This window comes from Trachemys scripta, chromosome 10 (genome assembly GCF_013100865.1).
Source record: "Trachemys scripta elegans isolate TJP31775 chromosome 10, CAS_Tse_1.0, whole genome shotgun sequence".
Taxonomy (NCBI): domain Eukaryota; kingdom Metazoa; phylum Chordata; order Testudines; family Emydidae; genus Trachemys; species Trachemys scripta.
This window is the reverse complement of record NC_048307.1, coordinates 9,565,704-9,577,760: the sequence shown is the minus strand read 5'-3', so window position 1 is coordinate 9,577,760 and position 12,057 is coordinate 9,565,704. Positions and strand designations below refer to the sequence as shown.

At 43.8% G+C, this 12,057-nt stretch overlaps 1 protein-coding gene across 3 annotated transcripts in view; it reads left to right on the top strand.

The window, feature by feature from the left end:
* Window positions 1-12,057, top strand: part of FOXK1 (forkhead box K1) — a 68,888-nt gene that overhangs the window by 34,060 nt on the left and 22,771 nt on the right. For all 3 annotated transcript variants that reach the window (XM_034785023.1, XM_034785024.1, XM_034785025.1), the window contains exon 2: window positions 1,557-1,754. In XM_034785023.1, the coding sequence (XP_034640914.1) occupies window positions 1,557-1,754 (198 nt within the window). The remainder of the gene's footprint in view (window positions 1-1,556; window positions 1,755-12,057) is intronic.

The window sequence follows — 12,057 nt, the reverse complement described above, 5'->3', positions numbered from 1 at the left end:
TACATTATTGCCTAATTAGAAGTGCGGTGAGGTGGAATCTGCAGCACACTAACTTTTAGAGCCTGATCTATCTTGAAAACACTAAATTAAAAAGTTCCATTTTAAACATGGAAAATGCCAGAAAGTTTACTTCCCACTGAATTTCCCAACGCTTCTCTAGGGCTGTACTGAGGTTTGTGACAAATTTGTAGTAGATAAAATGAAAGACTGCTACCAAGGTCTTGGTGGCTTACTGGGTGCTGTTCTGGCTGCGTTAGTCACTTCCCTTTGGACTGTATGGCTTAGTATCTGTTACTAAATAAGCTCTTCTGTTGTTGATCAGAAACCAGTTTGATCAGTGATAATCCATTAACACTGCCTCGTGCAGTTTATTGCGTAAATTTTGCCTAATGTGCTGTGGTATGAATAGAGATGTTACTGACTAATTTTCACGTTGCATATAACAGTTGTCCAGGTTACACCGTAAAGGCTGTAAGTGTTTATTGCTCAGTCTTTGCTCCTTATGGCTATTCTACTTTTGTATTGATTGTGATTAGGTATTTTTGGTAACTAGGGATGTAAATACCATTAAAAAAGTTAACAGTTTAAACGATTAAAAACAATTTGTTTAAATAGTTAACTGATTAAGTGGCTGGGCCAGTCCTGCCGGCATGGCTGGGGCCAATCCAGGCGGGGCCGGGCGGCATGGGGCTGGGCAGCGCAGGGCTGGCCGGGGTTAACGGTTAAGGCAGGTTAACCAGTAAGACGCATGCTTACCGGTTACCAATAGGGATGTAAAACGTTAACCTGATGAAAATTGTTATTGTAAGAAACTACACCCAACAAAGTAAATAAGGAAGTGTTATTTACTGCTTCCTGTAACACAAGAACTAGGGGCCACCAAATGAAATTAGTAGGCAGCAGGTTTAAAAAAGAAAAAGAAAAAAGGAAACATTTCTTCACACAATGCACATTCAACCCGTGGAACTCTTTGCCAGAGGATGTTGTGAAGGCCAAGCCATAACAGGGTTCAAAAAAGAACTAGATAATATCATGGAGGATAGGTCTATCAATGACTATTAGCCAGGGATGGGTAGGGATGGTGTCCCTAGCCTCTGTTTGCCAAAAGCGGGGAATGGGTGACAGGAGATGGATCACTTGATGATTACCTGCTCTGTTCATTCTTGCTGGGGCACCTGGCATTGGCCACTGTCGGAAGACAGGATACTGGGCTAGGTGGACCTATGGTCTGACCCAGTATGGCCGTTCTTATGTTCTTATTGATTCACTGCTTGGCTTAAGGCAAAGTCACTTACATTAACTGAGTTTTGAAAAGTTATGTATATAAAATGGGCATAATAATTCTTATCCTCACGGGGGCGCTGTAGGCTTCATGAATGTTAGTGTGGTTTAGGATTCTGGAAGGAAAAGTGCTGTAGAGAAGTCTAAACTCTTACCGTATGTATTCATTAGTGCTACACAGATTAATGAGTACCGTCTCTGCATGGACTTGTAAGTTCCATCCAGTTGGTTTATGCGCAGTACACTGATCCTTTCTCTTTCTTTCCCTTTTGCAGGTGTACTTTCCGATTCCCTAGCACAGTCATAAAGATCCAGTTCACATCTTTATACCATAAAGACGAAGTGAAGGAGGAAGCTTCATCACCTCCCCTGCGGCCGCTTTATCCTCAGATATCACCTCTGAAGATACACATTCCGGAGCCGGATCTCCGGAGCTTGGTCAGCCCCCTGCCCTCCCCCACTGGCACTATCAGGTAAGGTACCTGCGATACAGAGTGCAGAGAAGGTTCTGGTCTTCCCTCCTTGTTGACGCTGGAGATTCCATCCACATTCTCCAAGCATCAACCTAGCATTGGTTACCCAGTACCCTTAATACGTGAAATGTCCCATTAAAAATAACTTGACTGTGTGATATTCCAGATCATGGAAGCTATTTAAAGATGAATTGAAAAGTCCTGGGGGTGAGGGATAGAGATTTAAGATCTCAAATAGTTTGTATAATAAATGCGTAGAACTAAAATTAAAGAATGAGAAAAGGGCATAGAGTGAAACCTCTTTGATGGTCTAGGGATGATCTGTTCCATTAAGTGTTCCCTACATGTGCATAAATGTGTTTGCCTGCTATGTTGCATTATTTATTATAAATTTTATTTTCATTTCCATAAGTTATATTTTGTTAATTTTTTTTTATTTTTTTTTTTAATTGGAGCCAACATGTGCCCTGAAGCTAGGTAGCCGTCAGTAAGGATAGGGAACGATATTGGTCAGAGACTTGGTCCACTGATAGACTTCAGAGATTTGGGAGTTAATAAATGTGTATTTTCTATTATGTAGATAATTAATAAAGGTTCAGAAGCTTGTCTAATCAGACAATCAAATAATTTATTTTCTTGCTTCTCAGCCAAGAGTTGATAGTGAAGAGCCAAAGTGAGATCTCCTAATGCTAACCTTCTTTACTTGCACAGAGTATAATACAATACATTTGCTGTTACAATAGGAGATACTCTAGTTGTCAAAACAACCAAAGTATGTTTGATGTAATAGCCTTGGTTTGTTTTTTCTTATTCACCAATTTGTAAAATGCGGTAATGCACAATGGCTCTCCTACTTGTTAGTGCTAATGCAGTTCGTATATTAAAACTTGAATGACTTGGACGTCATGAAGACAGTGTTTGGCTTTGCCTGGGATTGGAAGCACATTGCTTGTTTGGGTAAGCGTTTTCCTCTTTGCTAAGTTGCACTGCTGTGTAATGTAAATACTCAAGAAGGAGGGGGCTGGTGGTGGGTGTGGTTTGAGTCCTCTGTTCATGCTGCATTTTTAGTTTATATTCAGCCTCTTTTAAATGAAGCTAGTTGCAGCAGGGAGTTGGAGGTGGGTAGTTTTGTGGTCCGTTTCCATTGTCATTTTGTGTCAGGCAGCACAGTGTGGCTTACGTTCCTCATAGAGGGGGCACGTTTGACTCTGGTATATGTCTGGAACTGATACATGACTCCACTAGGATTTTTTTTTTTTTTTTTTTTTTTTTTTTTTTGTGGGTATAGGGAGAGAGTGGAAATAGTAGTGCTGAATTTTGCTCTGCCCCAGCAGAGATGATTCACCAAAGATGATTGATGTTTGCATCCGTTTGCCTTAGCAGAAGCAAATACAGCAGAGTCTTCGAAAACCTCAAAAGACTTTGAGGTTTTGCTTGCCCAAATGCCTTTCGTTTTGTGTTCCTCTTGATGGGGAGGAGTTGACATGTTTGTAAACATCCCTGTTCTGCTCCTCACCCCCTCCTTCTCTCCACCCTCATATCCTGTCTTTCGTGTTTCAGGAAGTGAATGAGATCTGCGTTTATTTTTTTTCCTTGAGAGAGTGAATGTTCTTCGCTGAGTAGATAAACTGGATCTCCAGAATGTGAATCTCAGTGCGGCCTTTTCCGAGGCCTCTGTCTCCGTGTTGCGTTATTAGCTGCAAAACTGCTTTTGTCCCCTTTCGAAGAATATGTTTTTGAGGCCTGGAGAGAGCTCAGAGCTTGAGCCCTCCCCTGTTTATTCCCTCCGTGTGTTGGGAGGAGGTTTTCATTCGCTCAGCTCCCCTCCCTTTCTCCTCCCTTTCCAGTATTAACTTTCCAAATTTGGTGTGCGTTTGGCTTGCCCTTTCCTGATTGGTCGATGGAAAATTGTTGTAGTTTGTAGATCCTAGGTCGGGTTTGTTTCCTTTTTGGAAAGTGGCCCCTGCTCCTCCCCCTCCATCCTTCCCAAACTTTGTTTTGGTTTGTGGTACTGTACCTGCAAGAACAAACACACCGGCACTGCTCAAAACAAACAGTCCCCACCCTGCCCTCCTGACCCCATCTCTGTGTGTGTGTGTGTGTCTCTCTCTGTTTACATTTTAGCTTGCTTCTCTGCAGGTTCTCCACTGCCGGCCTCTGGTTTTTTTCCAGCCTATTTATTTTCTCTCCGAGAAGTGCACCACCTAGAGAGGGAATGAGCTTTATTTAAACAAAATCAAATCTGCCAACCTCAGCAGCTCTGCAGTGTGAGACCTCCTTGCTTCTAGGAGGAAATAAGTCCACTCTTTGCTTAGTCAGGGGTACTTTGTCTACAGGAGTTACCATCTGTAAATGTGGTTGAATCCTGTTTTGAAGTTGTATGGCTTCAAGGAAAAATGTATTGGCTGGCAGCAGACTCTGTGAGAGTCTGAGAGACAGACCCTGGTGCTATTTCCTCCTGTTTGAGTTCAGAATTCCTTTAAAAATCACTATTGTGCTCTGCCTTGCTGGTGCCAAGATGGAAAAGAAACCCAGAGAAGTCTCAGTCAATAGGAAACTGATAAAACAGCCTGATCATAAGAACATGGCACTCAGAGTCAGGCAGAAAAAATCCTTTTCTGTTGATTCAGGGCACTGAATAACTTCTCTGTGGGTGAGACCATGTGCTGTTAGGCTAAATTCAGTCTGTGAAATACACCTAACTGTCACAATAAATCTCAAGAGTTATAGGACTGCCTTTAATGCAGGGCTTTCAAGCTCTGGTGCTCCATTACAGACATCCTCTTTTAATATCATACACCTTATTGTAACCCTTGAATTCCTTGAGTGTACTGCAAAATACCACTGAATTAGAAGACCTAGTTATGCCATAGATTACCCTCATTCACCATGAACACATTTTCAGGGTCATGTAACCAGATCTTCAGACTGGATTGTCTTTGTAGTGTAGTGAAGCCTTAGAAATGAAGTTTGGTCTGGAGTTATTTCCCAAGCACCTACTTAGCATCACTTCGAGGCGCAATTTAAAATGGTTTAAATCTTTTATTTTAATCCGGCTTTGTTACTGATAACCCAGTAGTAACTTAACTCTGTTTTTTTTTAAACTTGGAATTTTATCAGCATTTCTGAAAATGGGGGCAGTTCTGTTAGTACTTCCGGGTCAACAGTGAATCAGTGTAGGAGTAACAGTAGGCTCTGGCATCCTGTCTTGTACTCATTTACTTCAGTTTCTGAAGTTTTAAAAAAAAGAAAAAGTTTATACAAAATCTAATCAGTGTAAATGGTCATGAAATTTAGGGAAAATACTGGCTTTTTTATTTAGTTCTAAGTATTGTCTTGCAATTTTTCAAACTCTCTCTTATTATGTTGTCCACTTTCTTAAAAACAGATTTTATCATGGGCACTTGACCTTCCCCCCTGTAGCTGTTGTTCTTGGTTACAAACTTTCACAGTTGAAACTTTACACCCCAAATCACCTGAAATGAAGAATTTGAAGCACTACTGCTGGATGAAGAGTGGCATGAATTTTTCAGTTCGCTTGGTTGAAAAGACTCTGGAGACCCTAGGCAATTGGGCTATAGTGAGCAGCAGATATCCTAGCCTGTGGGTTTAGAAGTCTCTCACCACTGTTTCAGCTCTGCAGAGCAGCCTTTGTAAGTTCTCTGTGGACCACAGTTTGAGAATTAGGTCTTGTCTACATGGGTATAACCTAAGCTGTGAATTTAAACCAGTATTTGTTAAACCAGTGAAAAAGCCTGTATGGACACTTATTTTGATAGAAGAGCGGCTTATTTAAGTTTACCTTAAACCTGGTCCCAATCAACTTAAGCTAAACCAAAAAAAGCCACTCTTTATACCAGAATATGAGTGTCCATATGGTGTTGCAAGTTTCTGTGTAGACAAGGATGTGCTGTGTTATTGCCTGAGGACCCAAAAATGTAACTGTAAGATGGCTGTCAGCAGGAAGGAAAACTGACTAGTCTATTCTCGTTGTCCAAATTGAGTGAGTTAATGGCATAAGTCAGGAGAGGCCAAACAGCGGCTCATGAACTGCATGTGGCTCTTTTACAGTTAAAGTACAGCTCCCGGAGCCCCCCCTCAAGTTCCCTCTAAGCTGCGTGCCCACAGCCTAAGGTGATAGGGAACAGCCAGCATGGATTTGTGAAGAACAAATCATGTCAAACTAATCTGATAGCTTTCTTTGATAGGATAACGAGCCTTGTGGATAAGGGTGAAGCGGTGGATGTGGTATACCTAGACTTTAGTAAGGCATTTGATACGGTCTCGCATGATATTCTTATCGATAAACTAGGCAAATACAAATTAGATGGGGCTACTATAAGGTGGGTGCATAACTGGCTGGATAACCGTACTCAGAGAGTTGTTATTAATGGTTCCCAATCCTGCTGGAAAGGCGTAACGAGTGGGGTTCCGCAGGGGTCTGTTTTGGGACCGGCTCTGTTCAATATCTTCATCAACGACTTAGATATTGGCATAGAAAGTACGCTTATTAAGTTTGCGGATGATACCAAACTGGGAGGGATTGCAACTACTTTGGAGGACAGGGTCATAATTCAAAATGATCTGGACAAATTGGAGAAATGGTCTGTGTTAAACAGGATGAAGTTTAATAAAGACAAATGCAAAGTGCTCCACTTAGGAAGGAAAAATCAATTTCACACATACAGAATGGGAAAAGACTGTCTAGGAAGGAGTACGGCAGAAAGGGATCTAGGGGTTATAGTGGACCACAAGCTAAATATGAGTCAACAGTGTGATGCTGTTGCAAAAAAAGCAAACATGATTCTGGGATGCATTAACAGGTGTGTTGTAAGCAAGACACGAGAAGTCATTCTTCCGCTCTACTCTGCTCTGGTTAGGCCTCAGCTGGAGTATTGTGTCCAGTTCTGGGCACCGCATTTTAAAAAAGATGTCGAGAAATTGGAAAGGGTCCAAAGAAGAGCAACAAGAATGATTAAAGGTCTTGAGAACATGACCTATGAAGGAAGGCTGAAAGAACTGGGTTTGTTTAGTTTGGAAAAGAAGACTGAGAGGGGACATGATAGCAGTTTTCAGGTATCTAAAAGGGTGTCATGAGGAGGAGGGAGAGAACTTGTTCACCTTAGCCTCTAAGGATAGAACCAGGAACAATGGGTTTAAACTGCAGCAAGGGAGGTCTAGGTTGGACATTAGGAAAAAGTTCCTAACTGTCAGGGTGGTTAAACACTGGAACAAATTGCCTAGGGAGGTTGTGGAATCTCCGTCTCTGGAGATATTTAAGAGTAGGTTAGATAAATGTCTATCAGGGATGGTCTAGACAGTATTTGGTCCTGCCATGCGGGCAGGGGACTGGACTCGATGACCTCTCGAGGTCCCTTCCAGTCCTATAATCTATGAATCTATTAAGTGCCACGCAGGCGCTCAGGGCTGCGGCGGGGAGAGATGCCTCTCCCCCAGCCCTGGACCTGCTGCAGTGGAGAGAGGCGCCCCTCCCCGGGCCCCAGCCTAGGCCTGAACCTGCCATGGACGGGGCAGAGGCACCCCTGCCCCGGACGGGGAAAAGGCACCTATCCGGTGGCCCCAGCCCCAGAGCTGCCATGGTGGGGAGAAGCGCCTCTTCTCCCCCCCACCCCCCAGCCCAGGTGCTGCTGTGGGGAGTCCTCTCTCTCTCTCTCCCCATCTTAGCCCTGGGGCAGCCTGCACCCTCAGCCTCCCATTCCCAGCCCCACTCCAGAGCCCACACCTGAACCCTCTGCCCCAGCCCTTAGCCCCTTCCTGCACGCCAAACCCCTCGGCCCCACCACATGAATTTTGTATGTGCACCAGTATGGAGTGGTGTGACACACACCACCTCCATACTGTTTCACATAACAAAATTCATTCCGCATCTGCGTAGAAAAATTAGAGGGAACCTTGCCCCCCCACACCTCCCCTTTTTCTGCCTACCAGACTGGTGGAGGGAGCTCTGGGCTTCTGCCCCATGGGAGGCACCTGTTGGGGCTTGGGGCTTCAGCAGGAGTGGGGCTGAAGCCTCAAACCCTGGCTGGCACATCCTGTGGGGCTGAAGCCCTGAGACCCTCCACCCCGCAGGACTGAAACTCTGAGCCTCAGCAAGTGTCTCCCACGGGGCTGAAGCCACAAGCCCTGGCAGGCGTGCCCCAGCTCTCAAACTTGTGAAGGTTGTCATATGCAGCTCAGAGGGTCAGTAAGTTTGGCCACCCCAGCATAAATAATGAAAGGTAGGATTTTAAAAATGTATTCATTTTTAATAATATTGCATGTGGCTAGTAAAGTGGGGAACTTGAATGAATTTAATTGCTAGATCTTCAGAGATTTGCATATTATGAAGTGTACTGTGCAAATACTCAAGTATTATGGGCAGTACAGATGCTTTTATTCTGGTCTGATTTTTATATTTTCACAATGCAATGCTAATGATCTATGCTATGGGAGACAGTGTGCTCTAATAATGGAATGAGGATGAGGGTAGAACTCAGGAACTAAGTTCTCATCTTGGCCCAGCCACTGACTTGCTTTGTGGCCTTGGGCAAATCATTTAAACGCTCTGCCTCCGTTTTTTTTTTTTTTTTTTTTTTTCCATGTGTGAAATGTGGGTAATGGCTACTTCCTAAAAGTGTTTTGTAGATTAAATTGTATATGGTTCTTCAAACATATGAAATGCTGTAGGAATGCAAGTAGTAGTATGTGCAATGTTGTATTACCTGTGTGAAAAGTGCTTGATGTGCCTTGCTTCCAGTTCAACCTTGGTAAGAGCCCGGTTGCCTTGGACAGAATATAGATCAGCCCTACAGTTGATCTATTTCAGGTCACTTGGGATTTAATCCAAATTAATGTTTTATTCCAGTAAGTGTGTGGTGGGGAAAGCTAAGGTAACATCAAGTTCAATTGTCCAGTTATTCATCCTGTTCTAGTCATTATACCTATTCATATACCCCATAACCATATATTCCAGGATCGCCTGTGAGTTTTCCATTGCGCCAGCACTATTAACAGTTTGCAGTCAGTGAAGTACTCTGAGATGGGTATTTTGTGGACTTCCTGTGTTGTCTTGGTCATTCAGTACTCTGTGGGAACAGAATATTCAGCATGGTGACTTGGTGATTAAAAATAGCAGGTGTTCAAGCTGCAAGCCAGATAACCCGACACGCACACACCATATTGGCAAGGTTCACCACACTTGGGAATTCCGGTGCATGGTTTATTTCAGATGGAGGCCATGTGCTAGAGGAGAAGCTGCAGAGGTGGCACTAGCAACATAGGCACTTCCCCTTCCTTCTATCTCTCCTGATCAGTGCTGGAATAAAGACTTCATTGATTCCAAGGGCAGAGTGATCTCACTCCTTTTTAGAAGGGGAGCCACTGGAGCTGCGGACGTACTAAGAGATTGAGTCTTTGTGGGTAGTTTAACTTTCCCTGGTTGTGGCTTGTTTTGATTTGTTTTTCTTCGATATTTAACCAGGCAGACCTGTTCTGAGACACATCCCTCGCTTCAAAATCCAGTTTGGTTTGGCAGCCTCACCATTTATGATTACATTTCTGAAGCTTGTCTAAAACATGCAGCATGCAAGGACCTGCCTTTCTTTGAGTTACATTTTTGGGTTTAGGCTGTGTGAGGCTGGGGAGGGAGAAGCTGATGGAGGATTCCTTGCCCCTTATATCTGATTGGTGTAGCATGGAAACTGTTGGTTCTCAGTTATTTTGCAAGCCAAAGCACTGTACTTTGACCCAGTACTTGCAGTGTAGACATAGACTTAAGGCTGGTCTACACTAGGAACTTACATCGGTATAGCTACATCTCTCGGCGTATGAAAAGTCCACACGCCTGAGACGTTGCTATACCAACCTAACCCCTGGTGTAGACAGCGCTAGGTTGCCGGAAGAATTCTTCTGTCGACCTAGCTACCACCTCTCTGGGCGGTACACTACACAGATGGGAGAGCCCCTCCTATCGACATAGGTAGTCTCTACTCTGAAGTGGTGCACCTGTGCTCCTGTAGTGTTTTAAATGTAGACATACCTTTAGAGAGAGACGGGAGCAAAGCAGATTGCCAGCTTAGCATGGGGGAAGATTGCTCCATTGCTGTCTTTGCTGTATCTGTTTTCTGGATTTCATTCTCTGAAATGTCTGTCAGGTTTCTTTCACAAACACTGCACACATGAATATACATATGTATATGTTCATGTTCGGTTCACCTTATTTCAACCAGTTTTTCCCATCTCTCTTAGCAGTGCAGGTGCCAAGTCTAGCAAACAGTCATGTAGGAGCCCAAGATGATATTTTGCTCTACTCCCAGGGAAGTCAAACAAGTGCTTTATCCATTGAATACCTGACTCAAATAAATATTTGTAGGGTTCAAGCTTCAGAAGCTATCTTCATAGAAAGGAATGGCAGTAAGCACCAGCATGGCTTTGTTACGTTCTCTCACTGCCTGTACCTTGGGTCACAGGTGTCGTTGAACTGTTCCTCCGCTATAGGCAGTTCAGAGTCCATATGGGGGAGAAGATGAGTGTTTGGATTCGACAGAGCAATGGGTTACCCCAGGGCTGTCTGCTTTCTCCAACCCTATTGAACCTTTACATCAATGCCAACAACCGAGTCACGAAAATTCATTTACGCAGACAAATGAATGTGGTACCCAGGCCCAGATATTTCACGAGTTTAATGCCACCTTAAACTGGGACATAACGTTAGCTGACTACTATAAGACTTGTCACCTCCAGCCAAGTGTCCTAAAACCAGTCTCCAGTTTGTTCCATCTTCATCACGCCTGCGTAACCCAAGAACTGAATGTTTATCTGAATGGTCAGCAGGTGAAGCATGAAGTAGAACCGGTCTATCTAGGTGTGACCTTAGACTGCACACTGAGTTACCATGCCCACCTGACGAAGACAGCTGCTAAAGTTAAGATGCGCAACAATCTTCTTAGCAAACTGACAGGTTCGTCATGGGGTACTCGTGCTCCAACTTTGTGGATGTTCACTCTTGCCACCTCGTATTCCACTGCACACCAGTTTGGAGTCGATTGTCACACACTAAACTGGTGGATACGCAGTTACATGCCACCGTGCACATCATCTCCGGTACCCTGTATCCGACTCCACTCCCTTGACTTCCAGTTCTGAGCAATATTGCTCCTCCTCATATCAGACGAGAGGTTGCCGCTGGCAAGTTACCGCAGAAAATATGTGCCAGCTCAAGCCTGCCGCTGCACAATGACCTTCTTAAACCATCAGCTGCGTGTTTGCTGTCACGTCGCCCATTCTGGTCTCATCCATCACGCCAGGATGTTAGGGTGAAAACACTCTGGCGAGAGGAATGGATCTGTTATAATCCCTAGCCAGTCCCTCGTTGCCGACCCCACAATCTGCCTGCTTGGCTTTGACCTGCCCCGTCGCCAATGGTCCCTGTTGAACAGGTTCCGGACCGGGCAAAGTCTCTGTGCAGCCAACCAGTATCGCTGGGGCCTTTGTGACAGCCCTTTGTGCAGCTGTGGTGCAACGCAGATGATGACGCACGTTGTCGAGTAATGCCTGCCGACTAAGTTCAGTGGCCTAGAGGACCTGCATAATGCCACTGAGGATGCCATTGCTTGGCTAGACGACTATGCACACGTTAAATAAACTGCCCATACTTTTGGGAAGTATATGGCATTGGGAGTCAGGGAAACAAACACAGAAAAGATAAGTTTATTGGAAAGCTGGGAATAGAAAACATTCCTATCTGTAAAATGGGGCTAATATTTAAGGGGGGGGGGTTGTGATGCTTAATTCAGATATAGACTTTGCATCCATAGATATTAAAGTGCCAAGCACATTTATGTATTATTTATATATGACAGATTTAAAATTTGCTCAGTACTTTAGTATCCATGGATGAAAAGTATACAGAAATACATATTACTGCATACTCTTTAGAACAGCTGACAAGTTTGTTTTATTGGATGCTAGAAATCATAAATGTGTAGGCTTGTATAGACATTTAAATAATGCTACTAGTAAAAATGTTGACTTTGAGATTTTACACTCACTGCAGCCTGAAATGAGTCCTACACTTAAAAGGTATTCTGGCTATTACAGGGATTAGTGTGACCTGCACTCACACCACATCAGGATGTCATCTCATTTCATCTTACAAGTGAAGTAAGATTGGGTCTAGTAGAACTTGAATAGAAGATTTGATAAAAAGAAGTGGGGTTTGTGATTCAGTAGGTGGTGATCTGACAGTTCTACAACAACGTCTCAACCTGGTATAAAGGAAACTAAGTTGCTGGAGGTATGGTCT